Source organism: Hyaena hyaena, unplaced genomic scaffold (assembly GCF_003009895.1).
Source record: "Hyaena hyaena isolate Hyena2069 unplaced genomic scaffold, ASM300989v1 scaffold_1367, whole genome shotgun sequence".
NCBI lineage: Eukaryota > Metazoa > Chordata > Mammalia > Carnivora > Hyaenidae > Hyaena > Hyaena hyaena.
In genome coordinates this window covers 22324-50000 of record NW_024082002.1, presented here as the reverse complement: position 1 = coordinate 50000, position 27677 = coordinate 22324, and the positions used below count along the sequence as shown (strand labels likewise).

General features: G+C 43.5%; 1 protein-coding gene across 4 annotated transcripts; it reads left to right on the top strand.

Annotated features, from left to right (window-relative positions):
* The first annotated feature begins 1008 nt into the window (after positions 1-1008).
* Positions 1009-27677, top strand: ZNF184 (zinc finger protein 184). 4 transcript variants are annotated; one of them, XM_039223559.1, is made up of 6 exons: positions 1009-1130; positions 1655-1799; positions 13407-13501; positions 20846-20972; positions 21270-21365; positions 24770-27677. In XM_039223559.1, the coding sequence occupies exons 2-6, from the start codon at positions 1793-1795 to the stop codon at positions 26722-26724; spliced, it is 2280 nt and encodes a 759-aa protein (XP_039079490.1). In that variant the 5' UTR covers positions 1009-1130; positions 1655-1792; the 3' UTR covers positions 26725-27677. The 4 variants fall into 4 exon arrangements, with proteins under 4 accessions (XP_039079490.1, XP_039079489.1, XP_039079491.1 ...); XM_039223558.1 differs by having other exon boundaries at positions 1009-1374; XM_039223560.1 differs by having other exon boundaries at positions 1009-1414; positions 13407-13474.

Here is a 27677-nt window from a genome sequence, read left to right as displayed (position 1 = left end):
ACAGCATCCATTCAGTTCTCCAGTATGAGTTTAACTATGCTGCTTCATTTTAAATATGCTTGCTGTATATTTTTATACTTTTTCATCTAGAATGTCTTTTTAGTGTTTTGCTTTTTTTCAGTTCTCATATTTTTCTATCCTATTTCATTCAGGCCATGTCTTCTTGCAATCTACTGAGAATATCAACTTGTTCCCTGAAATTTTCTAGTGCCTACCTTAGATCTTTTTTGAAATCTGCTCTTAGAGACTTCCAGTTTATCCTTCCCTTTCCTTTGTGAATTTGTTTTTCATATACTGTTAGGATTTCCAAGTTTAATGTTTGTCAGCCAACAGTGACTTGATCTTAGACCCTCCATCCAAAAACCTGGGAAGCTGTAAAGTGCGTGAGCCACACATCGAACAATATAAAAGCCTATCTATGCACATCCATTGAGGGCTTTTCTGCCAGGGACACACGGACAGACTGGCGTTGGACTCCCTTCGCGGCTGACTTAGGCGTACACCACGCGCTGCTGTAGGGCTGAACTCGGTAACACCACTTCTCGATTTCCTTTAGCATTAAAAAAAAAAAATGTGGGCTGCGACCCATTTGAGAGTCCTGAAGGCCATATAATGGGTCACACAAGAATTTTAAAATGACCAAGGAATAGAGCACTAATTAGAATGCAGGACAAGAAATAAAGGCAAATAATGCACCGTGCAGCGTTTCTCTGCGTTTTAAAATTATACACGTGTGTAAACGTGTATCTCTCACACTCCGTTCGGTCACACAAACTTGAGAGTCCCCGGGGTCCCGCTACTCCCACCTGAGACGTCCAGAAGCCGGGGACTGGAGCGGAGAGCTCCCGGCCCCGCTCAGCGGGAACTCTGACACGTTGGCTGAGGCCTCTGGGAAATGGAGTTCTGCGTCGTGGCGCATTCTGGGAACCGTAGTTCTGCGCGGCCGCCGGGCAAGACGAGCGGGGGAGGGGTTCTCTCCGCGCGACCGGAAGTGGCCGTTGAAGCCGGCAGAGGTTGGCGCCGGGGAAGCGCACCCTCTTCGGCTCCCTTCGCTCGGTCTGGTGCTGGTCCCGGCGCTTCCGGACGCGCGATCGGAGAGTGGGGAGCGCCCTGGAGGGAGGGAAGCCCAGGTATCACCATGGCAACCGCCAGCCTTGCGGCCACGTGACGTCATCGTCCTCGCCCCGCTGGAAGCGGCCTCTGAAGGAGGGAGCTGGGGAGTCCTCGGAGGGGGCGCCCCTCGCCTGCTTCGGCGCGGGGCGGTTCCGCCCTGATCCCTCGGAGGGCTTTGTTCTTTTGTTCCGGCCTGGGAGGAAGGGCCGGGGGCGGCCCCGCCCCGCTGGTCCAGCTTCCAGCGTTTCCAGCCCGCAACAGGTGTGCCTTCCCGTTCGCGAGCCGGGGTGTGAGCCCGCAGGTGTGCACGGAGGTAACGGGCCGGGTCCGGGGGCGCCTCTGGCCAGGCTGCGGGGTGGGCACCAAGGGGTTTTGAATCTGGGGCCGAACCAGCGTACTCGACTCCACTCTCTTTTTGTTCAGCGGGTGCGCCTGTGGCTCTCGGCGCACACTTTTTTCCCCCCCAGGGATCTCTTAGCCACTGTGCAAAACTCTGTGCAGTTGTGACGCAGGCTGCTGACCTCGGGGCTGTGTCTTTTAGGGCTGCCTCGCTTCGCCCGTGTAAGGGCTCAGCCGGCGCAGACTCCCGAGGCCCCCCCGACCGAGGTCCGCAGCTGGAAGGACGCTGCGTGGGAAACCCTGGTGTCCAGGCTGCGGAGGAACGGGATGCGCTCCTGAGATGGAAGGTAGCGGGGGCGCGAGAGGGGACCCCGCGCTGGGGGAGGCAGGAGTGCAGTCAGGACTGGGAGATCGACTACTTGACAGAAATCGTAGGGGTGGAAGCGGGGAACCGTATCTTAGGGAGAGGGAAAAACTGCATTACATCATGGGGAGAGATTCTTACATGGAGAGACTTGCGGAAGAGTGAAGTCTCCGGCTTCGGGAGTGGGAATGAGGAGAGGTGACTCAGAGTGTCTGTGATCCGCAGGTGACTTCTGTTTCTTAACTATTAGAACGGTAATCTTGCAGTCGGAAAAAATCTTGGTAATCATTCCTTCAATGCAAGAATTAAAGTATCCCTGACAGACGGCCGTCTGTCAAGCCTATGCGAAGTGTGGCATTAAACTGCATTTTGGGTGCTAACTGTTCCCTTGTTGGCTCTTTGTTTTAGTTCCTCATATGAGGCAGAAATGCCTATCCCTGTAACTTCTGTTGGGTCGTAGTTCTTAGTCTCCGAAAGCCAGAGACTTGCTCTCTCATTCACAGTACTGCCCTCCGGAATGTAATTTCAGCCGGTACAACTCCTACTCGCAGATTCTTTTCTAAGCAAAACCGCCCCAGTTCCTTTGATGGATCTTATAGGACACATCTGGGCCTTGTCGACGCTCCCGCAGGAGAGGATGCTTCTTAAAATGCATTGCCTAAAATTAAACATAGTTCTTAACAAATGCTTTGAAGAATACCTAAAAGGACTACTTTAAGTTTGGATTATATTTCTGCTGTTCGGCACCAAAATTATATTTACTTTGAAAAAAAAATCGGCGATATTATGCCATAAGCCCTAGATCTCTCTTACAAAAACTGTAGGGAAGTAGATTTATGCCATCCTGTGTAAGAGACTTGTTTTTTATCCTTAATATCAGGACTTCACATATACGATTGTTTAGTTTTTTGGCCAAGTGTTCCAGCTTGTCAGAATAATTATGAATCTTCATCTGTTCAGTGATTTTTTGTTTTTGTTTTTACATTTATTTGTTGTAAGTAGGCTCCACACATTGAACTCATGACCTTGAGATCAAGGTTCACAGGCTCTACCCAATGAACCAGCCAGGTGCCCCCAGTTTATTCAGTGTTTTAACTGTCCTTTCCATCTTTATCTCATTGCCATATTTAATGACTATTCCTTCTGTTTCTTCCTTCATGTCCTTGAAAAGGTTCAGAGTAAGGGCAGAGCCCTGTAACCTGTCACTATAGACTTTCCTCTGCATTGTCATTGTCTTTGCATTGTTTACGTGTGGCTCTGCAGTCAGGTTTGGACAGTTCTTTTTTGAACTTAATATCATTAGAAGTCTTAACATTGCTTGTATTATTTTCTTATACTGTCAATTCTTTTTTTAGGACTGCAAAGAATCTCTTCTGTTTCTTACAAGTGCATATCTATCTAAAATTATCTCAAAAAGGTTAATTTTAAAAATCAACTATTTTTTACATTATCAAAGAACAGTTGTAGGTTATCATAAAAATAACAATAGCATCAAAAATATGATATGAGAGGGGTGCCTGGGTGGCTCAGTTGGTTAAGCATCTAACTCTTGATTTTGGCTCAGGTCATGATCTCATGGTTTGTGAGACTGAGTCCTGCGTCTGGCTCTACACTGACAACATGGAGCCTGCCTGGGATTCTCTCTCTACCTCAAAATAACTAAATGAGCATTAAAATAAATTAAAAATATGAAACAGGAGTACATCTAACTAATATGTGTAAGGTCTGTACACTTAAAACTACAAAATGTTTCTGAGAAAAAGTTTTTTCCAGCTGTATTTAGATATACTTGACTTATAACATTGTGTAGGTTTAAGTTGTCCATTGTGATGATTTGATATACCTGTATATTGGGAGTGATGACTTCAGTAAGGTTAGTTATCACATCTGTCACTCCACATACTTGCCTTCTGTGTGTGTGTGTGTGTGTGTGCAGTGACAACTTTGAAAATTTACTCTCTCAGGGGCGCCTGGGTGGCTCAGTTGGTTAAGTGTCCGATTTTAGCGCAGGTCATGATCTCACAGTCTGTGGTTCGAGCCCCACATCAGGCTCTGTGCTGACAGCTTAGAGCCTGGAGCCTGCTTCAGATTCTGTGTCTCCCTCTCTCAGCCCTTCCCCTGCTCTCTGTCTCTCAAAATAAAGACAAATTTTTTTTTTAATTTACTCTCTCAGCAACTTTCAAGTATATAATACAATATTGTTAACAACAGTCACCATGCTGTACACAGATCCCCATGCTGTACATAGATCCCCAGACCTTGCTTATCTTATACCTGGAAGTTTGTACTCTTTGCCCAGCATCTCCCCGTTTCCTCCACCTCTCAGCCCCTGGAAACCACCATTCTACTGTCTTTATGTGTTTAGCTTTTCTAGATTCTACACATAAGTGAGATCATGCAGTATTTGTCTTTCTTTTTCTTATTTCACTTAGCTAATGTTCTCAAGGCCCATCCATGATATTGCAAATGGCAGGATTTCCATCATTTTTATGGCTGAATAGTATTCCATTGTGTGTGTATATGTATATACAGGCATATCACCACTGTTGATAGAACTGTAAATTGATATAATCGCTATAGAAAACAATACATAGGTTACTCAAGAAATTAAAAATAGAACTTCCAAATGATCCAGCAATCCCACTTCTGGGTACATATCCAAAGAAAATAAAATCAGGGGCGCCTGGGTGGCTTAGTCGGTTAAGCGTCCGACTTTCGCTTGGGTCATGATCTCGCGGTTCATGGGTTCGAGCCCCGCGTCAGGCTCTGTGCTGACTGCCAGCTCAGAGCCTGGAGCCTGCTTCAGTCTGTGACTCCCTCTCTCTGACCCTCCCCTGCTCACGCTGTCTCTCTCTCTCTCTCTCCTAGAAATAAATAAAGCATTAAAAAAAAAAAAAAAAAAAAAAAAAAAAAAAAAAAAAAAAAAAAAAAAAAACAAAGAAAATAAAATCATTATCTTGGAGAAGTATCTACAGCCCCATATTTATTGTAGTGTTAATCACAATAGTCAGGACATGGAAACAACCTAAGTGTCCATCAACAGATGAATGGATAAAGAAAACATGATATATATATTTCTATAGTGGCTATACCAATTTACATTCCCATTAATAGTACACAAAGGTTCCTTTTCTCCACATCCACCAACACTTGTTATCTTTTGTCTTTTTGATAATATTCTAACAGCCATGAGGTGATATCTCACTTGGTTTGGATTTGCATTTCCTTGATACTTAATGATGTTGAGAACTTTTCAATGTACTTGCTGGCCATTTGTGTATCTTCTTTGGAAAAACATTTATTCAGGTCCTCTGCCCAGTTTTAAATTGGATTACTTGTTTTTATGCTGTCGAGTTGTATGAGTTCCTTATATATATTTGATATTAACCCCTATCGAATACATGGTGTGCAAATATTTTCTCTCACTCCATAGGTTGCCTTTTCATTTTATTGATGATTTCCTTTGCTTTTCTTTGCAGAAATTTTTTAGTTTGCCATAGTTTATGTTTGCTTGTGTTGCTTGTACTTTTGGTGTCATGTTGAAAAGGTCATTGCCAAGACCAATGTCCAGGAGCTTTCCTTCCTAGGTTTTCTTCTAGGATTTTTATGGTTTTAGATTTTGTTTAAGTCTATGGTCTATTTCAGGTTAATTTTCATGGTTGGTATATGACAGGGGTTCATTTTCCTTCTTCTACATGTGATCATCTAATTACCACCATTTTTTTTGAAGAGACCATTCTTCCACCATTCTTTCCCCATTGAGTATTCTTGGTTCCCTTGTCAAATAGTAATGGTGAAACATAAGAAGGTTTACTTCTGGGCTCTCAATTCTGTTCCATTAGTTTGTGTCTGTTTTTATGCTAGCACCATATTGTTTTCATTGCTATAGGTTTGTAACATAGTTTGAAATCAGAAAGTGTGTTGCATCCTATTGTGTTCTTCTTTTTCAGGATTGCTTTGCCTTTTTGAGGTCTTTTGGCGTTCCATATGGATTTTAGGATTGTTTTTTCTATTTCTGTGAAAAATACCATTGGAATTTTGATAGAGATTACACTGAATCTATTGATAGCTTTGGGTATTATGGACATTTTAACAATAGAAATTCTTCTGATCCATGAACATGGGATACCTTTCTATTTATTTGTGTTTTGGGTGATTTTTTTTTTCCATCAATATTTTGTAGTTTTCAGAGTAGAAATCTTTCACCTACTTGGTTAAATTTCCTCCTATGTTATTTTTTTGTTTTTGATGCTATTCTAAATGGGATTGTTTTCCCTTTTTTTTTTTTTTTTGATACTTGCTTGTTAGTGTATAGCAACACCACTGATTTTTGTATGTTGATTTTATATCCTGCAACTTTACTGAATTTGTTGATTAGTTCTAAGTGTTTTTGGTAGAGTCTTTAGGCTTTTCTCTATATAATATCATGTCGTCTGCAAACATAATTTTACTTCTTTCTTTCTGATATAGATGCCTTTTATTTCTTTTTGTTTTCCAATTACTTTGATCAGGACTTCTAGTATTATGCTAAATATAAAAGGTGAGAGTGAGAGTGGGCACCCTTCTCTTGTCCCTTATGATAAAGGGAAATCTTCAAACCTTTCATCACTGATGAGAGTGTTGTTATGTGATAACAACAACATATAGTGTTATGTTGAGTTTGAAAAGTATTGCCATTAAATCTTCCTGAAGTATTAGGTAGAGTTCACCAGTGAAACAGTCTCCTACTGGGCTTATCTTTGTTTGCGGGGGAGATTGATTACTGATTCAAACTCCTTACTCCTCATTGGTCTGTTCAGATATTCTGTTTCTTCGTGATTCAGTTTTATTAGGTTGTATGTTTCCAAGAATTTACTTTTTATAGATTATCCATTTTTAAAAAAGTTATTTATTCAGAGAAAGAGTTGAGTGTATGCAGGGATGGGGGGGAGGGGGGAGAAGAGAGAATCCCAAAGAGGATCTGTACTGTCAACTTGGAGCCTGACATGGTGCTCAGTCTCACAAACCGTGACATATGACCTGAGCTGAATTCAAGAGTCAGATGCTCAACAGACTGAGCCACTCAGATGCTCCGATATAGGTTATCCATTTTGATGGCATAGTAGTTTCTTCTGATTCTTTGTATTTCTGTGGTATCATTGTAATGTCTTTCATTTTCTATTTATTTAAGCTTTTCCTTTATTTTTCTTAGTTTAGCTAAAGGTTTTTCAATTTTGTTTGCTTTTTCAAAAAACCAACTCTTAGTTTCATTGATCTTTTTTATTATTTTTCTGGTGTTTATTTCATTTACTTATGCTCTGATCTTTGTTATTTCCTTTCTTTTGCTAACTTGGGGCTTAGTTTGTTCTTTTTATAGTTCCTTGAGTGCAAAGCTAGGTTATTTGAGAGCTTTCTTTTTTCTTAATGTAGACATTTAGCACTGTATCATTCCCTCTTAGAACTGCTTTTGCTACATCCTGTAAGTTTTGATACTTTGTTTCCATTTTCATTTGTTTCAAGATAGCTTTTGATTTCCCTTTCAATTTCTTCTTTGACCCTTTTGGGTGCTCAGGAATGTGTTCTTCTGTGTCCACATATTTTTTTTTAGGTTTATTATTTATTTTGAGAGAGAGAGAGTGTGAGTGGGGAGAGGGGCAGAGAGAGAGGGAGACAAGAGAGTCTCAAGCAGGCTCCTCACCGTCAGCACAGAGCCCGAGTGGGATTCGAACTCAGAAAACCATGAGATCATGACCTGAGTTGAACCCAAGAGTCAGATGCTTAACTGACTGAGCCACCCAGGCACCCCTGTGTCCACATATTTTTGAATTTTCCAAATTTCCTCCTGTTTTTGACCTCCAGTTTTCATATTGTTATTGTTGGAGTAGATAGTGGGTATGATTTTAGTCTTCTTAAATTTGCCAAGACTTGATTTGTGATTTATTAAATGATCTATCCTGGAGAATGCTCCTTGTGTCCATAAGAAGAATGTGTATTCTGGTGGTATTGGATAGGATGTTCTAGATATGTCTTTTAGATCCATTTGGTCTAGAGTAGGTTCAAGTCCAGTGTTTCCTTGTTAGTTTTCTCTCTGGATGTGCTACTTATTGCTGAAAGTGGGGTACTTAAGTCTTCTACTATTATGCATTGTTGCCTATTTCTCCCCTGAAATTTGTTAGTATTTACTTAACAGATTTAAGAGTTTTGATGTTAGTATGTATTTATAATTATTATATTCCCTTGATGAATTGACCCCTTTGTCAGTATATAATGGCTCTTTTTATCTCTTTTCACTGTTAGTGACTTTAAGTCTATTTTGTCTGAGATCTACCTCTGCTCTCTCTTACTTTCCTTTTGGAGGGAGTATCTTTTTCCATCCCTTTACTTTGAACCTAGTGTGCCTTTAAAATAGAAATGAGTCTTTTATAAGGCAATATATAGTTGGGTCTTATTTTTCTTTGTTCATTCAGCCAGTCTGTTTCTTTAGATTGGAGAATTTAGTCCATTTATGTTTAATTATTAGTAAGTGAAGACCTACTGATGGCCCTACTCGTTTTTGTTTTTGGCTGTTTTGTACTTCCCTGGCTCCTTTCTTCCTCTTTTACTGTCCTCCTTTGTGAATTGATCATTTTCTATAGTGGTACGCTTTGGTTTCCTTTTCTTTAACTTTCATGTATTTACTGTAAGTTTTGCTTTATGGTTATCCTGGGGCTCACAGAAAACATCTTACAGATAAAACAGTCTGTTTCTAGCTGATAACCAACTAAACTTTGATTCCATACAAAAACTTGACCTTTTTACTGCCCTTCCTGTTTCATGTCTTTGATGTCACAGTTTACATTTTTTTTATGGTGTCTATTAGTAAATGATTTTAGCTACAGTTAACATTCTTGTCCTTCTACCTTTAGACAAGAATTAAATGTTGAACACAGCCATATTACAGTATTAGAGTGTTCTGAATTTGCCTATACATTTAACTTTACCAGTGTGTTTTGTAATTTCATGTTTCATGTTATTAGTATCCTTTCACTACAACTTAAATGATGCCTTTCAGCATTTCCTGTAAAACAACTCTAGAGGTGATGAACTCCTTCAACTTTTGTTGTATTTAAAAGTCTTTATCTCTCCTTCATTTCTGAAGCACAACTTTGCTGGGTAAAGTATTCTTGGTTTGCAGTTTTTTTCTTTCAGCACATTGAATATATTATCCCACTCTGTGCTGGCTGCACTTTTTTGCTGAGAAATCTGCCAATAGCCTTACCTGGGATTTCCTTAAATGTGAACAATTTCCCCCCCTTCCTACTTTTATAGTTTTCTCTTTGTCTTTGGTTGTAGACAATTTTATCATTATGTGTTTTAGAGAAGATGTTTTTCAGTTGAAATTATTTGGCGAACTGTGAGCTTCATGAACTTGGAGGTCCTAATCTCTCCCAAGATATGGGAAATTCTTAGCTGTTATTTCTTTACTATTTATTTATTTGATGATTTTTTAACATTTATTTATTATTTTTGAGAGACAGAGACAGTGCAAGCATAGGAGGGGCAGAGACAGAATTGGAAGCAGGCTCCAGGCTCTGAGCTGTCAGCACAGAGCCCAACGTAGGGTTCGAACCCACAAGCAGCAAGATCATGACCTGAGCCAAAGTTGGACACTTAACCAACTGAGCCACGCAGGCGTCCCAGCTATTATTTCTTTAGATAAGTTTTCTGTTCCTTTTTGCCTTTATTCTTCTTGAACTCCAGTAATGTGTAGATTGTTTCTCATAGGCATTCTTTCTTTTCCTATGCCCTCCTCTAAATGGTTAAATTCAATGTTTACTTATTTTTGAGAGAGAGAGAGAGAGACAGATGGGAGAGGCGGAGGAGCAGAGAGAGAGGGAGACACAGAATCTGAAGCAGGCTCCAGGCTCTGGTCAGCACAGAGCCCAATGTGGGGCTCAAACTTTACAGAGCACGAGATTATGACCTGAGCCAAAGTGGGAAGCTTAACTGATGAAGCCTCCCAGGTACCCCTGAATGGGATAATTTCAAATGACCTGTCTTCTACCTCACAGGTTCTTTCCTCTGTGTGGTCCAGTCTGCAGTAGGTGTCTTCCATTGCATTTCCCATATCATTCATTATGTTCTTTTGGCTCTAAAATTTGTTTTGTTTTGCTTTGCTTTTTGCTAATGATTTCTATTTGTTAAACTTCTAATTTTATGTATTATTTTCCAAATGTAACTTAAATATTTTTCTGTGTTTTCTTCTAGCTCACTGAGCATCTTTAAAACAATTATTTGGATTTTTTTTTGTCATGTAAGTCACAAATCTCCATTTGTTTGGGGTTAGTTACAGGAAAATTGTGTTCCTTCAGTGTTGTCCTGTTTTCTTGATCTTTCGTGTTTCTTGAAATCTGGTGTTACATCTGTATTTGACGAGGTATTCACTTTCTCCTGTCTTTACTTACTGGTTTTAAGGGAAAAATACCTTCTGTCAGCCCTGTTAGGGATTCTGAGGCTTTCTCTGACCTTCTGTGGCTATGTCTGCCCCCATACTTCTTATTCCCTCTTGGTGGGGAATTCTTAAAATTCTGTGCCTTCTTTCAGTCCTGCAAAGCCAGGCTGGGTGCTGACAGACTCCTGTTTGCTCTCCTTGGTGGTGCTGAATGCTCAGGGCTTAGTGCTTTCTTCCAGGCCTGCAGGGTCAAGCCAGCCTTTCTGTGTGTGCTCACCAGCTGTCTACAAAGTCTCACTCTCGCCTCCATCAGGAGTGTCCACGGGGAGGCAGCCACAGGGTCAGAGGTGTGGGGGGAGGCATGTAGGGCACTGGGGGTGCCCATGGGCTAGATGGGGGGATGTGCAGGTGAAGCATCCCCAGTGGGTTGGCTTCCTGAGGGTCCATGAAGTGGCTTGTATGATCTGTGGTCCTTTGTTTCCCTCTGAGAGCACCCACTACTGTTCTCCCATCTGCTCCCTGCCCCCCAGTCACTTGGTATCTGGCTGGCTAGAAGGAAGTGGTTCTCACTGGCGGGAAGCCGAATGCTCACACAGTCTCGGTTTCCCTGTAGGAGACATAAAGGGCCTAGATGGACTCTCTCGGCCCTGAGCTTTACCACCTTGGGGGTGGGAGTATGACACAGATAAAGTGAAACTGCCTCTTGCATCTTCAGGGCGTCCAGTCCAGGATGTGCTGAAGCTTCTCTGTTGGACTCCTGGACTTCTGCAAAGACGCTCTGAGCCATCCATGAGTGATTGTCTGAATCCATGTTCTTTGAGGGAAGATGCTAGAAAACTCTTACTCTGCCATGTTGATGACATCATCCTTCTTCTCAATTCTCTGCCTATCATATCTTTTATAAGTGTTCTTATCTACATTCCTCAGAATTATTGCCAAAATAATTTTATTATAAATATTTGCTTTTTCTTCTTTTTGGGATTTTTCACAGTTGTTTAGTTAGGATTATTTTTCATGTCCTTTATGGTCCTAAGCCCATAGCATTTCCTGAGCATTTCCTGGGGCCAGGCACACACTTGGTTTCCGCAGGTGTCACTGTCCTTGGTTCTGTGGGTTTCTGTTACTTGAAATCAAAAGTATCTTACCTGCAGTGTTTCTTGTTTCTGTTTTCCTAAAGTCTTGGGTACATAGCTGCACGTGGACATTTCCTTCTGTTAAAAACTCTTGGGGGCCCTGGGTGGCTCAGTCAGTTAAGCATCCAGCTTCAGCTCAGGTTCCATCTCAGGGTTCATGGGTTCAAGCCCCGCGTCAGGCTCTGTGCTCACAGCTGACCCTGGAGCCCACTCAGGACTCTGTCTCCCTCTCCGCCTCCTGCATGTGCACGTGCTCTCTGTCTCAGATAAATAAATAAACATTAAAAAGGTTTAAATAAAAACTTTAAAATCACATCTACATTTTTTTCTCAAAAGTTCTATTACAGATCAGTTTTCCCTTACTAATCAAATTTAAGTCTAGAATAATAAATCATTTCTTTTATTGCTTCTGCTTTCTGAGAGTTGGGCTTCCCTCTTAACCATTACTCTGAATAGACCTCCCCAAGAGCAAAGTTCGTTTTGTATGCTCACATATCAGTTACATACATTAAGTGCATGAATGTAGAGTATATCGCTTGATTTATTTTTCGGTAGTTTATACCAGCGCAGTCACCACCGCATTACAATACAGGATGTTTCTGATGCCTCACAGAAGTTTCTCTTTTGCTCCTTCCAGAAGTAACCACTGTTCTAACTTCTGTTACCATAGACCAGCTTGGTCTGTTTTTCTATTTAAATGGAATTATGTAGTATGTCTCCTTTCATGTTTGCTTGTTTTGCTCAGCGTTAGGAGTTACACCCACATGTGTATCTGTGTATGTATGAATTACATCCATCTTATTTGGTATATCAATACCTTGTTCTTTTATATTATTGAATAATCTTCTATTGTATGAAAATATCATGGTTTATTTATCCATTCATCTGTTGAAAGACATTTGGGTTGTTTCCAGTTTGGCGATGATCAGTAAACCTGCTATGAACACTCCTGTACGAGTGTTTGGGTAGTCATAAGCCCTCATTTCCATGCTTGTATGCGCATGAGTAGAACTGCTCAATTATAGAACAGACATGTTTAATTTCCGTATATAACTGCCAATCAGTTTTTCTCTGTGATCGATACATTTACAAGCAACTGCACAAAACTTCCAGGTGCTCTGTATTCTTGCCAGCGGTTAGTTCTGACCGTGTCTATTTAATTTTTAGACAGTTTGATGGGTAGATAGACTAATAGATGCCATCGTGATATTTAATTTTCATTAATAGCAGAGGTTTTTTTTTTTGGCTTTTGTTTTTTTTTTTTATTTCTAGGAGAGAGAGAGAGAGACAGCGTGAGCAGGGGAGGGTCTGAGAGAGAGGGAAATACAGACTCCGAAATAGGCTCCAGGCTCTGAGCTGGCAGTCAGCACAGAGCCCGATGCAAGGCTCGAACCCACGAACTGCGAGATCATGACCTAAGCGAAAGTTGGACGCTTAACCGACTAAGCCACCCAGGCACCCCAATAGTAGAGTTTTAAAGGGCCTGTGAAGACTTTTGGGAAGAAATCATACTTTTTTTAATTTTTAAAAAAATGTTTATATATTTCTGAGAGAGAGAGCAAGCAAGAGAGGGACAGAGAGAGAGGGAGAAAAAGAATCCCAAGCAGGCTCTGCACTGTCAGGGCAGAGCCCCATGCAGGCCTCAAACTCCTGAACCACCAGATCGTGACCTGGCCGAAAACAAGAGTCAGACACTCAACTGACTGAGCCACCCAGGTGCCCCTGGAAATAATCATTTTTTATTCAGATGATATATGTAGCAGAGAAGGCAGCAGAAACACTTTGCCTCACTCAACAAGGAACTGGATTGAGCTGAATGATACAGTCTAGGGACGGAACTGTGGAAGTAACGCTTTACCTCCTGAGTCTACCGATGAGGGCACCAGGGCCTAGTCAGCAGTTACCTGGTTTCTTTTTTTTGGATTCTGAGAAGTAGAGGAAATGGCATAATAGTCCTTACTATTTTCACACAGAAAGATAATCTGGATTTAAGATTTCAGGGACCAGCTAATTCGGATGGGATTCATTGTGGCTTCTTTTTCCCCAGAGCTGCCCTGTTCGGAGTCCCGCCTTCTTCCTGGGGGCCATCCTTTCCTCCCGTCAGCCAGTTTTCACGTAAGTTGGAATTGCCTGAAATGCCATGTTAGTCCTTCGAGTGGGTTGTAGATTTTTCGCTGTGGGGTATGTTCATTTAAAACGCAATGTTGGGAATTCATTCTGGGCTCCCACCTGCCCCGTGGCCTTCTGTGGACCTCTACTTCTCCAGCTCGACCGACACATTTGCCACTTAACCTCTTACTTCGTATCTTGTCGTGTTCCAGCCGTGAGAGGGCAAAAGAAGCTCAAGTTTTGACTTGATCTTTAACTTGAATAGACAGAACAGGTTAAGTGAGTACCATGAAAATAAACAATGCAGAAAGTGTGTCGTCTGGAGGGCTCAGGAGAGTCTCACAGGGGATATGGGATTTGTGCTACTTCTAAAAGGATGGGTGACATTTGGATATTTTTTTTAAAATGTTTGTTTATTTTGAGAGAAAGAGAGAGTAAGATAAAGAGGGGCGCAGAGAGACAGATAATCCCAAGCAGGCTCTGTGCTTGAACTCATGAACCGTGAGGTCGTTATCCAAGTGGAAGTCAAGAGTTGAATGCTTAACCAGCTGAGCCATCCAGGCACCCCTAGGCATGGAGAAGATTTTGAGCAAAGGTTCACAAGTAAGAATTAACAGGTGTTACATAGGATTCAGAAAAATTGTGGGAGTTGGTTTACTTGAGCAGACGGTACACAAATGGTTGAATAAGTCAAATACGACAGGTCTCTAATGTCTAGACGAGATGTTGAAGGCTTTATTCTATAGGCCGTTTGTGAACCATTAATGGTTTCTGAAGAGGAAGTGGACAGGGTAATGTTTTAGGAAAAACCAGTAACTGAGAACTTAGAAAAAAAAAGGTAACCATTATTCCACCACGTATAATTAACCTCAAGCCCTCCTTTCATCAGGTTCCTTTTCTTATAGACTTCCCCCTACTTCCTGTCCCACAATGTAATCATCAAAGAAATGACCCCCATTCTTCCTGCTTTGAGCTCAGACTCAAAGACTCTGGTGTGTCTGTATGTTTTACTGAGGTGTGATGTGATGATAAACTTTGTATATTTAAAGCACATGCCTTGGTAAGTTCTGACATACATGTGCGCTCACGAAACCATCACCACAATCAAAGACCGTGAAATACCCAACCAGAGAACATTCTTTGTATGACTGAATCTTTCTGAATCTGAGACTTCTTTTGTCCTCATTATGGTCTATGTTGGTAAATGAGCAGTGAGCACTTGAGAAGAATGTGTATTTTTTCAAGCTGTTGGGTAGAGGATTCTAAGAATGTATTTGTTTCCTTTTACCAGCTTATTGGCTTAAAACAACATCCTGACTGTCTTAGTTACGGAGGTCAGCAGGCAGGGCTGCAGTCCTTGGAAGGCTCTCGGGCAGAGTCTGTTTACTTCTTGCAGCTTCTGGAGACTGCCTGCATTCTTTGGCTTGTGTCCCCTTCCTCCCTCTGCAGATCTCTCCACGACTCTGACTTGTTTCCATCTTCACATCTCCCACTCAGCCTGTGACCTTCTTGCCTCCCTGTTATGAGGAGGACTTTTGATTACTGGGGGCCCACTCATGCAATCTGGGAACTTCCCCATCTGAAAATCTTCAACAGGATCGTGTCCGCAGTCTCTCTTCTATTAGGTCATAATTTCATAGGTTTGAAGGAGTAGGATGTGGACATCTTTGGGAGGGCTACTATTTCGTGTACCACAGACGTCATTGAGGTCAAGTTGATTGTTGTTCAAGTGTTTTTTTTGTTTTTTTTTTTTTTTTTTTTTTGAGAGAGAGACAGAGTGTGAGCAGGAGAGGGGCAGAGAGAGAGATAACACAGAATCCAAAGCAGGCTCCAGGCTCTGAGCTGTCAGCACAGAGCCTGAGGTGGGGCTTGAACTCATGGATGGCGGGATCATGACCTGAGCCAAAGTCGGATGCTTAACCCCAGGTGCCCCTCAAGTGTCTTATATCCTTACTGATTTTCTGTCTACCTGTTTTATCCAATGTTGTGATGGGAATATTGAAATTTGGGGCTGTTACTATATAGATTTATCTCTCTCTCCTTGCAATTCCTTCAGCTTTTCCTTCACGTATTGTGAGACTGCCATTAGGTGCGTAAACATCTGGGATTGTTATGTCCTCGTAATCACCTGACCTTATTTATCACTGAGAAATGAACTTTTTATTTTTTATGCCTGGTAATTTTGTTTGCCTCAAAACTTTCATATTTGATTGGTGTCGGCACAGTAATATCTTTTTTTGTCCTTTTGCTTTTATTTGTGTCTTTATATTCAGTGAGTTACTTATAGGCAACGTGTAGTTCATTGGGTTTTGCTTTTTTCAGTCCAGTCAGGCAGTCTGCCTTTTCAATGGGGTGTTTAGACTATTTAATGTGATTTTATATCTGATGTGATATATTTACATTTAATGTGATTATCGATATGATTTGTTTAAGTCTGTCATCCAGCTTTCGTTTCCTATTTGTACTGCCTTGTTCCCTTTTTCCTCTCTTTGTACCTTCTTCTGGAAATTGATTAGGATTCCAGTGTGTTTTTGTCACTAGCTAACTAGCCATAACCCTTGGTTATTTATCTGTTGCTTAAGGGTGTTCACATTTACTGCCATTTACTTCCAGGTGATGCTCCCCTTTGGGAGTAGTGTAAGAACCTTCCAGTAGTACACTTCCAGTCCACTCCCCCCAGCTTTTAACTTAGTCGTTGCCACATATTTGTTCATTAAGAAATATTATTTTTGTCTTAAGATTTTTAAAATGCTTATTTGAGAGCGAGCGAGAGAGCATGAGCTGGGATGGGCACAGAGAGAGGGAGAGAGAACCTCAAGGAGGCTTCACATTGTCAGTGCAGAACCTGACTCAGGGATCGAACTCATGAACCATGAGATCATGACCTGAGCCAAAACCAAGAGTCAGATGCTTAGCAAACTGAGCCACCCAGGCGCGCCCTCATCCACATGTTTTCCTTGTAATGTGTTGTAAACCCCACAATACTTGTTATTTTTGTTTAAGCGATTATCTTTTAAAGAGCTGTAAAAAGTAGTAAGTAAAAGTTGTATATATTTATCAACGCAATTACTATTTCTGGTGTTTTTCATCCTTTATGATGTATATCAGTGATGCACAATTAGGGTGATTTTGACCCCAGGACATTCGGAAATGTTAGGAGACATTTTGGTTCTCCTGACTTGGTGGGAAGTGCTGTTGGCATCCAGTGGGTTGATGCCTGCAATGCCCCCCCCAATTATTTAAAAGAATGATTTGGTCCAAAATACCAGTAATGACAAGGTTGAGAATCCTTGGTGTAGGCCCTCATTTTCATCTCATATCATTTTTTCTCCTGCGTGAAGGGCTTACGATTTCTGAGTGCAGTCGCGGCTGAGGAATTCTTTCAAGTTTTTAGGTCTGGGAAGTCTTTATTTTGCCTTTTTCTTCAGTTCTACTTGACAGTTTTTCTCCTCGATACACTGTTTAGTCTTCTCTACGCTGCTGTTGCTCCGTTTTCTCCTGAGTGCACTGCTTCCAACAAGAAAACTACTGTGGTTTTTGTCTTTGTTTCTTTGTATTTATTTACATGCCCTATTTTCCAGGATTTTCTCCATCACCGGGTTTGAGCTATTTGATTAAGATGTGCCTCAAAGTAGATTTGTGTCTCTTACACTTGGAGTTTATTCAGTTTCTTCCATCTGTGGGTTTACAATTTTTGTGGCTTAGAAAAAAAATTATTTCTTCAAATGTGTTTTCTGCTCTTCTCCCCTCTTTTTCTTTTTCAGGGACTCCAGCTACACACATAATGGGCCACTTGGAAGTTGCCCAGAGCTCCCTGATGCTATCTCTTTTTATAAGTTTTTTCCTGTTTCACTTTTGATGTTTTCTATCTACTTGCTTTTTAATTTATTAAACTTTTCTTCTTCTTCAGTGCTATTCAGTGTGTTTTTCATCTCCAAACATTCTTATTTTTAGCCCTAGACATTCTATTTAGGTCTATTTGAAGAAAGTCTCGCATGTGTCTATTAGCTTTTGGAACATACAGAACATTTTTAATGTTGTCATCTGTTAATTTGAGCATCTGTGTTCTGGGTTGGCTTTAACTAATTATTTTCCTCATTATAGGCTGTGTTTTCCTGCTTCTCTGCATACCTGCTGATCTCAGATTTCCATCTCTGATTTAACTTCACTGGGTTCTGCATACTTTTGTGTTCCTATAAAATATCCTTGCGCCTTATTCTGGGGTGTAGTTAAGGTACCTGAAACAGTGTTTCTCTCGGATCTTGCTTTTGAGGTCTGTTAGGGGAACCAGAACAGTGTACAGCCTAAGGTCACTTATTCCCAGTCTCGAGGCCTGACCTTCCTATTTTACCCAGTGTCTAATGAACTATGGAATTTTCCAGTTTGATGATGGGAATGGAGACTATTTCCAGCCCATTTTGAACACCGGTACCGGGTGATTCTCTCCCTGCCTCTGGTGGTTTCTTTCACGCACGGACGAGTACTTGCTGGAAGCTAGTGCGGGAGCCTCTCCGGGTCTCCTGGCTTCTCTGTTGTTCACGGTCAGTTCTGTCCCATGGACTCTGAAGGCCGGAAGCGGGAGCAGCTGGATGGCTCACCTCACAGCTCTCTGATTCTGAGGGATGTCTGTCCTTTGTTGTAGGAGATTCACTGTCTTGGAAACTGTTGCTTCACATGTTTTGTCTGGAATGTTTTGGTTATTTCATGCAGGAATGTAAGTCCAGTTGTTAATCTCATCTGGACCACAGCTTGATCTTAAGTTTTTTTGTTTGTTTATCTCTGAAACCAAGCATGAGCAGGGGAGGGGCAGATAGAGAGAGAGGGAGACACAGAATCCTAAGCAGGCTCCGGGCTCTAAGCTGTCAGCACAGAGCCCGATGTGGGGCTTCAACCCACGAACCGGGATATCATGACCTGAGCCAGAGTCAGATGCTTAAACCTAACCAAGGGAGCCACCCAGGCTCCCCTTGCGGTTTGTTTTTGAACCATAGGCTTTCTTAAGGCTGATCTAGTGTAGCCTTACTCTGGGACCATTTTTCGGGGGGCCCATGACCACCCTTTAACTCAGTGATTTGCCTGAATGACTCACCCAACTCGGCAGCAAGACGTAGGGCTAAAGATTATTACAACAAAGGATACGGATCACAAGTAGAATCCAGAGACATCAGCTACAGGCTTCCAGGTCCCCCATGTGATGGTCACGCAGAGGCACTCCCTTTGCTGCTCTGGTGCACAGACAGGTAAGACGCGTCTCTGCTGGGGACCCGGGGAGCCTGCTGGAGTCCTGAGCTGCTGCTGAGCAGCTGTGGCGCAGACCCCAAGGCAGGCGCTGTGGGTGTGTGTCTTCAGGTGCGGACAGGTCTGGAACGGCGCGCAGGCACACAGTAACACCGCCCGTCGGTGACTTCCAAGTATTCGAGAGCAAATTCAAGGGTCCCTGTAGCTTAGCAAGGATCGAACAGTCCAGACCTGCTGCTGTTACTCTGTCCTGGCAGGACGACTTGCCTAGCTCCTGGAATGTGCTGGAACTGTGTGGGAGCGGAGCGTGCATGTCTCCTCTCCACTCTGGCTCTGTCACCGCAGTAGCTGCCCGTGAAGATTGTGCTTACGCCACCGCTTCGAAGTTCCTCCTCGTGCCGTCCAGGGCCGCCAGCTTGGTCTCAAGGAGACCCCTGTGGGCTAAGGGCTCTGCCTCCCGCTCCAGGCAGGAAGCGAGGGGGTTGTGGGGCTCGTGTTACCGTCTCCCCTCTCTCCGTCCTGGCTGCCTGCCTGCCGTTCAAGTGCAAGTGCGTTTGTTTCAGACACAGTTTGGGGCGTGTGGCTGCCTGCACAGGGAGAGGCCGGCCAGTTGCTCTGCTGTGGTTAGAAGTAGAAATCTCAGTTGACTGATCAACTTTAAAGCAAAAGTAACTCACCCGGTTTGAACTACAGAAGAAAGAAAGAGGAGGAAGTCCCCACACTGCCTCCAAGTCCTATCACACAGTCCCACTGATTTATTCGCTCGTGCCTTCTTTCAGGTTTTCCTTGGTCATTTTCATATCACCTTCCTATTCATAAAAATAAAACCAGGATCAGGCCATATATATACTGACCTTCGTGTCACACATAATTTCCTTATTAGCACATATAGAGCTACTTCGTTTCAAAATATCCGCATGAAGTGTGTTGGTGTGGATACGCCATAAATTCTGTAATCACTGCCCTATTCACGGGCACTGAAGTTTGCTTTTTTCCCTCCACGGTGTTGCGAGGGGACTTGGGCATATGACTTTGCATCTGAGGTGTTTCTGGACAATAAATTCCTACAAGCAGTAACACTGGATTCACTGATACGTGCATTTAAAGTTGTGACGGACCTAGTCACCTGGCCCCGGAGCTAGCTCGCAGGGTCCCTGCCGCGCTGCACGTGAGCCGGGCTGAGTGCTCCTCCTACCACTGTTTTTCGTGGCCTGGGCCGTCGTTTCCCGGCCATCTTGGGTGAATGCTTGTTTGGGTTGTTGGCTATTTTTGTTGCTGTGGGTTCATCTTTTTTTGCCATTTGTGCGACCTCAGAATATTGCCCTTTTTTTTACGGTTTGAGAAGTCTTACATATTTAGGTGTGATATGTGTCAGTCTGTCTTAGGATTTTTCCTTTCTACATTTCAAGGTTATAAACTCTCATTCTATTTTATTTTTGCTTTTTCTTTAAAATTGAATTTTGACTCCCAAGAGAAATATTTGTGTGCCACGAAGAAACTCACTTTAATTTTTTTCTCTAGACAGTCATTTGTTATGACACCCTTTAGTGACTAATTCAGCTTTTTCAAACTAATTTGATGGTTGCTTAATCCATATATTCAGTTCTTACGACCCTGGGTCCGTGTTTGGACTACTTTGCTACATTGAGTTTTATTCCTTACTCAGCCACTCTTTTAATTTATCTTAATCTTTTGGTATGTTTTAGTGTACCTTGTGGTATACTTTGAAATGTGGTAGGGAAGTCTCCTCCCCAAATTCTTTCAGAAACGTTTTTGGCTATTCTTGAACACTGTAAGTAGCAAAACATTTATGTTAGTGAGTGTATTATTAACATTTGATAGATCTTAGAACATGGAGATGATGATGATGACGATTCAGTACAACAATGGCCAACACTGACTTACCACTAATCGTATGCCAGACCCTAAACTAAGCATGTCATGGTCAGCATTTCCTATTTAGATCTCAGTAAGCCTATGAATGAGGTACTGTTTCTATATTCATTTCACAAAGAAATATCACAGGCCTTTTGCAGAGAGCCCATACCTATATCGCCTTCCTTAAGTCAATACTGTCAACTCCACCACTTTCCTAGGTAAATGCATTACGGCTGAGGAGAAATATGTTTGGTGTTTCAGGAATCCGTGACCTTCAAGGATGTGACAGTGGATTTTACCCAGGAGGAATGGAAACAGCTGGACCCTGTACAGAGAGATTTGTTCAGGGATGTGACGCTGGAGAATTACACACACCTCGTCTCTATAGGTAAGGGTTTCTCTGAGTTAGTGTCTGTGGGTGTGTAGGAGGGGGCTCTCATGCTTTGGTGGGTTTTTGCCTCTAATGAAGTTAAGGAACCAAAGATTCCTAAATTTTGAAAGATTTTGAAAAGGTTTTTACTCTCCTAACAAGTAGAAGTACGAACTAGTAATTTTTCTGAACCCACATCCGTTTTCAAGTTAAACCACATTTGGTTTTGTACCGCTGAGGCTTTATGTGCTATTCTGAGCCATTGGATTTGTCCCACGGAGCTCTCACTGCGCCTTTCTTTCCCCTCGTGAGCAGGACTCCAAGTCTCCAAACCTGATGTGATTTCCCAGTTAGAGCAAGGGACGGAGCCATGGGTGGTGGAGTCCGGCGTGCCAGGAGCTGCCAGTGGGGGTAAGTAGCGGGCACATGGTGGAAGAGCATCATCACTTGTAGCCATTAGCCTGGTAGGAGGGCCTCATGGCCCAAGTCTAGATAGAACAGTGGTGAAACGAGATTCCATCTGGGCTCTTGGGCTTTGTGAGAACACTGGACCTTCAACATCTGTTCCTCTCCCAGGAGGCATCCCTCCTGCCTTGTTCTGAAGGCAACCTCTTGACTTGGACTCTGGATTCCATCTTTTCCCGCCTCCTTTGGGACTCTGGTCTCTTAATTATCACCTTACTTTTCAGCCCTACAGGGTTGTTTTTTTCCTTTTGGATCTACAGGCTCTATCACTAGGACCTTCAAACAGAAATAGTACCTAAATTTCTGAATACTTTACTCAACACTGTTCATCCTCTCGGCCCCCCTCCAGCCTGCCTCATTGCCTTCCCGGCCAAGCTCTGCACAAGTGAGTATGTATCCGCAGCCTCCAATCCTACGATTCAGACTGTCCTTGAAATTGGGAATAACTTTCTTGTAAACCGTGAATTCCCAGCTGCACAGAGAGACCTCCTCAATGAGCTGACCCTGGAAACATACAGACTTAGTCACACTAGGTAAGGGACAGATCTCCAGAGTCAGTGAGGTGGGGGTAGGAGTTTTTTTAAGGGGAGACAAAAAGTACTCAGATTCGGCAGGTGTTGGAGCATCTAAAATTTTAGCAGGTTTCCTGTGATTTTATAAATATTTAGTTGGGCATTAGGACTTTACACCATTCTTCCTCACACCCTCACTCTCCCAACCATGAACTGTTTCCATACTGCACCGATCAAATCTTTCTCTCACGTGGCTCAGTCCATTGAATGGCTGACTTTTGGAATGATCTCATGCTTTGTGAGTTTGATCCCCACTTAAGGCTCTCTGCTGACATTTTGAAGCCTGCTTGGGATTCTCTCAGCCCCTCACCTGCATGCATTCTCTCTCAAAATAAATTTTTAAAAAAGATGGTTTCATGGAACACAGTTTAGAAAAGTGGTTTAAAAACTAAAGAACTTTTATTAAGTCATGCTTACACTTTAACTTTTGGAAAAAACAAATTTTCAAGTTTTACTACAAATTAAAAATGAAGTTTTGAAAAATCCCAACTTGAGCAGATAAAAAGCAACTTTAAAATATTTAAATACATACTGAATAATCCTAGACTTTTCACCAATTGCTTTAGTCATTACCAGGAAGATTTATTTAGGTAAAAATAGTACTAGACACGTGATGTTGCATAGCTCATGTGGATGGTTCCAGGGACCTGGTCCATAGGCAGAGGACAGTCACTCGAAATACTTGGCTCCATGCTTTGGTTTACTCTTGTTCCTGGAATGTGGCAGTCTGGTGTGCTGGCCGTCAGCCCCGCCCTCCTCAGCGCAGACCTCCTCTTAGCTGCGGACCTGACCGTTTTTCTCTCTGTGAAAACAGTTTACTTCACAGAACTACACAGGTGACTGGAAGTGGTAACGGTACCTACACTGATGTGGCGCCCGGGCCAGGACATTGTACTGCTTTCCTTACCCTCTGTCTGCCGTCTTCTCTGGGCTGTCTTGGTGACCTGTCCTCTGCAGAATCTTGTTCCACACTGGGTGTGCGTTCCCTGCCTTCCTCCTGCTCCATCCCAACATCTGGAAGAGTTAAATCCAAGAAGGGGACCAAATTGATGGCATCATAGCCCTCGCACAAGTCTCCCCTCTGCTTTGGGAGAACATGGTCAGCATCCCTTCTTGGGCAAGGTGTGATTTCTGTTATTAATTAATAAGCGTACATGTTTTTTTTTCCTCACTTTGTTTCATTAATGAATTTCTGTTAGCTCATTGCATGTCACGAGTGAAAGAGAAATTCTATAATAAAAAAGTCTCTTTAAGAATGAAAAAAAAAAAAAAGAATCTTGTTCCACAGCTGCGATCTGGTCGCTCTCTGGTCTCCTTGTCTGGGGCAGCCTGCCTGGCTGTGCCTGTGAGTGCTTCTCCACGGTGCCTTTCTGCAGTAGGAATGGTGCTGTTCAGTCTGGCCTTCTGGAACTTTCTTCAATCTTCCATGCTTGCTCCACCGCTGATATTGTGGTAATTCTGTTGGTTACTACACAGATGTGACAATGTGGGGGAACATCGGTCGTGGTCTTCTGGAACTCTAGGGCTGGACATGAGCCATCCCGTACCCTCTCCCCTTTGAACAGCATCAGACGCCGTGGTCTCTGTCTGCCTCACAGGGAAATTCTTCCTTGTGGGCATCTGTTGTCCATAGATCTTTCTAGGTACCGTTCTGTTAAGGAAAACATAGCCATTTCGTATGTGGAACCTTGGCCATTCCCCAAAGCTGGGTCACAGGGACCTCCTTGTCCCTGCCGGGGACACACCGTGTCAGGAGTCTGCTGCGCCGTTCCCCAGGGCGCTGGGGATGGGAGCCGCTCTGGGGCTCGGCCTCACAGCGTGTGCTGGCAGGGACGGTGATGATGACCGTGACGAGGCCGGCAGCGCGGGGTTCTTGGGGGACCTGCCGCGGCCGCCTGTTCTCAAAGGAACCAGAGAAATAGGTTTTAAACACAGCTTTTTGTCTTCCCTGAATCTACCAGCACTGACGACCCTGCCTGTGTCTTGGGCAGCACCCTGCTTCCTGCTTGTGCGCCTGTCGCTGCTTCTGTCGTCCTTTTGCTGATAAACTGCGCCGTGTATTCTTACACATTCCGCTTTCCTTATGGTCCCTTTGGCCCTTCCCCCGAAACATTCGTGTTGCTCTCTGTGCTCTCGCTTTCCCCGGAGCCGAGCTTTCCTGTCCGTTACTTGAGCTTCTGGGTTATTCAAATTTGACATCTTCCACCCCCACAAACACCACTACAGTCTAGTCCCTCACTGCTCATGCTCATTCTCAAAATGCCTTGAATTGAACTTATCTGCCTCCCTTGAAATGTTTCCTGTTTAAAACTTCCTGTTTCTAGCAGAGGTGGAGCAGATCATGTTCCAGGCTAAAAACCGTGCTCTTACCAGGTCTTCCCTGTCTGTCCTTACTGGGACTCTTGGTTTGTAGATTTTTGGTTTGCTGTTCACTGGCAAGGAATCCCAGTTCAGACCGCCCCCGCTAGCCCATCCATGTCTCCTCTTGGCCAGCTCTGTGGTCTGTTCTGTTCTTAATGTACTGTGACTTCAAATGGAGTTTCCTTACCGGCTCTTAGAGATGATTTGTGACATTGAATTTGACATTCTCTCGCCACTTTCATATTTTATCATTACCCTTAGCTCTTTCCAACGTTCTCCTCAAATAATAGGACTGCACTTGAAAATCCTCAGGACTTCCCAAGGGCCTTATTTTTAGCTTCATTAGGTCATTCCCACCACAGCAGTTATCTTGCCCCCTTCTGTTTACAGAATATAGGCATTTTCTTTTTCTTTCAGATCGGGACACCAGACCGGAAAATAGCTGCGCGGTCCCCGAGCCAGACATTTCTGAAGAGCAGCCGTGTCAGGGGGCAGCGGAGGAAAACCACAGAAGGGAGGACCCTTGCTGTTCTGACTTGTCAGAACTCTGGGGGTACGAAGGCGGTCTGGGGAAGCGTCAGGCACAGCAGCAGGCACCGCCAAGAGAAATAAAAATAACTGAAAAGACAGTACCCACTTGGGAGAGAAGCCCTGTAGGTAAGGACTCTGACAGAAGCAACAGCGTGAGCTCAAACCTGGGGACACAAACATCTGCAGCAGAGGCCACCACTAAGCCGAGTGCCAAACAGAATATAAACCCGGTCAGAAAAGAGAAGTCTTGTAAGTGCAACGAATGTGGGAAAGCGTTCAGCTATTGTTCAGCTCTCATCCGCCATCAGAGGACGCACACCGGGGAGAAGCCTTACAAATGCAACGAATGTGAAAAAGCCTTCAGCCGGAGTGAAAACCTGATCAACCATCAAAGAATTCACACTGGAGACAAACCCTACAAATGTGATCAGTGTGGGAAAGGCTTCATTGAGGGTCCATCTCTTACTCAACACCAGAGAATCCACACTGGAGAGAAACCCTACAAGTGCGACGAGTGCGGGAAAGCCTTCAGTCAGAGGACCCATCTTGTGCAGCACCAGAGAATTCACACTGGGGAGAAGCCGTACACCTGCAATGAGTGTGGAAAAGCTTTTAGTCAGAGAGGCCACTTTATGGAACATCAGAAAATCCACACGGGAGAAAAACCTTTTAAATGTGACGAATGCGACAAAACCTTCACCAGGAGCACACACCTGACTCAGCATCAAAAAATCCACACTGGAGAGAAGACCTATAAATGTAATGAATGCGGGAAGGCCTTCAATGGGCCCTCGACATTTATTCGCCACCATATGATTCATACTGGTGAAAAACCCTATGAATGCAACGAATGTGGGAAAGCCTTCAGTCAGCACTCGAACCTCACTCAGCATCAGAAAACGCACACCGGGGAGAAGCCGTATGACTGCGCCGAGTGCGGAAAGTCCTTCAGTTACTGGTCCTCTCTTGCTCAACATCTGAAAATTCATACCGGAGAGAAACCGTACAAATGCAATGAATGTGGGAAGGCCTTCAGTTACTGCTCGTCCCTGACCCAGCATCGGAGAATTCACACCAGGGAAAAGCCCTTTGAATGCAATGAGTGTGGAAAGGCTTTCAGTTATCTCTCCAACCTGAACCAACATCAGAAGACGCACAGCCAGGAGAAAGCTTACGAATGTAAGGAATGTGGGAAAGCTTTTATCCGGAGTTCGTCTCTTGCTAAACACGAGAGAATTCACACCGGTGAGAAGCCCTATCAGTGTCACGAATGTGGGAAAACCTTCAGTTACGGCTCCTCCCTGATTCAGCACAGGAAGATACACACCGGAGAAAGACCTTACAAGTGCAACGAGTGCGGGAGAGCCTTCAACCAGAACATACACCTCACGCAACACAAGCGGATTCACACGGGAGCGAAGCCTTACGAGTGCACGGAGTGTGGCAAAGCCTTCCGGCACTGTTCCTCTCTCGCGCAGCATCAAAAGACTCACACAGAAGAAAAACCCTACCAGTGTAATAAATGTGAAAAGGCTTTCAGCCAGAGCTCTCACCTGACTCAGCACCAGCGCATTCACACGGGAGAGAAGCCCTATAAGTGCAACGAGTGCGACAAAGCCTTCAGCCGCAGCACGCACCTGACAGAACACCAGAACACACATTCGGGGGAGAAACCCTACAACTGTAACGAGTGCAGGAAGACCTTTAGCCAGAGCACGTACCTCACCCAGCATCAGAGGGTCCACTCGGGAGAGAAGCCCTTTGGGTGTAGCGACTGCGGGAAAGCCTTCAGGTACCGCTCTGCTCTCAACAAACACCAGAGGCTGCACCCTGGCATCTGACCCTTGGTGCGAACATCACGGACGTAGCAGACATGTACTCTGGTCTTTCTTTCATTAAGTGCTGAAGACTCCGAGTGAAAAACCGCCTAAAAGATTTTAACTTTTCATGGTCACACTATGGAACAGCCCATACACTGGGCTGAAGTAATCCAATTGTTTTCAAGCAACTCTGTGACCATGGAAAATTCGACTGTTTTAAGCTTCACTTTGCTCTATGAATGGGGGATTTGGAGTGGACGGTTTCGAAGGTTTGGAATTTTATATTCCACTTTTCTGTGTTCACAGCGTGCTCTTGAACAGGGCTGCTGCACGCCAGCATTTGGCTGTGTTGCATCTAGAGTGTGTGTACTTATGCATGTTTTGCCAATAGAAAGCGTTTGTGCTTCAGTGACTCGGCTGGGGACCTATTACGTTCTTGTTCTAATGCATTTAAGTTGATTAACAGTTCGTAATAAAAATAATTGTAAAGCATTCTTAAACTAATAATTCATCAGTAATACCAGCTTATGTCAGTGCAAACATTAAACTTCCTGTTACTCACTCTTCTGGTTTTAACGTTCCAGGAGTTCATCACAACTTACGAAGATCGTCTTCTGTACCCGAAACCAGTGTTATTTAGACGTCATTGCATCGTGGAGTCACTTCAGAAACTTTATAAAATTCTACTGCCATGGCCCTGTGGCTCAGAGGCTATAATGTCGTGGCCGGGGGTTAGGGACCTGGCACACTACTAACGTGCCCGCCGGAAAGAACAAGGGGGTGGGTGTCATTACCCCTCCTTTAGCTGCGGAGTCTTCCTGTGGCTCCTCCTACGGGCCTCACAGATGAGCTGCTATACACAGAATATAATTTCCATAACGTTTTGTAAGCTGGGTTCTCACAGGCTCTGGGATTTATTTTTTCAATTTATTTCCTCACCAGAGTGTGGAAATTAAACAGCTGCATAAAAGTCA

What these genes read in the sequence shown, in the direction of transcription:
- ZNF184 (XM_039223559.1), top strand. An exon ending in GGAATTGCCTGAAATGCCAT is followed by an intron (nt 13,502 to 20,845) that starts GTTAGTCCTTCG and finishes TTGGTGTTTCAG; the next exon opens with GAATCCGTGACCTTCAAGGA. An exon ending in GCCAGGAGCTGCCAGTGGGG is followed by an intron (nt 21,366 to 24,769) that starts GTAAGTAGCGGG and finishes TTTTTCTTTCAG; the next exon opens with ATCGGGACACCAGACCGGAA.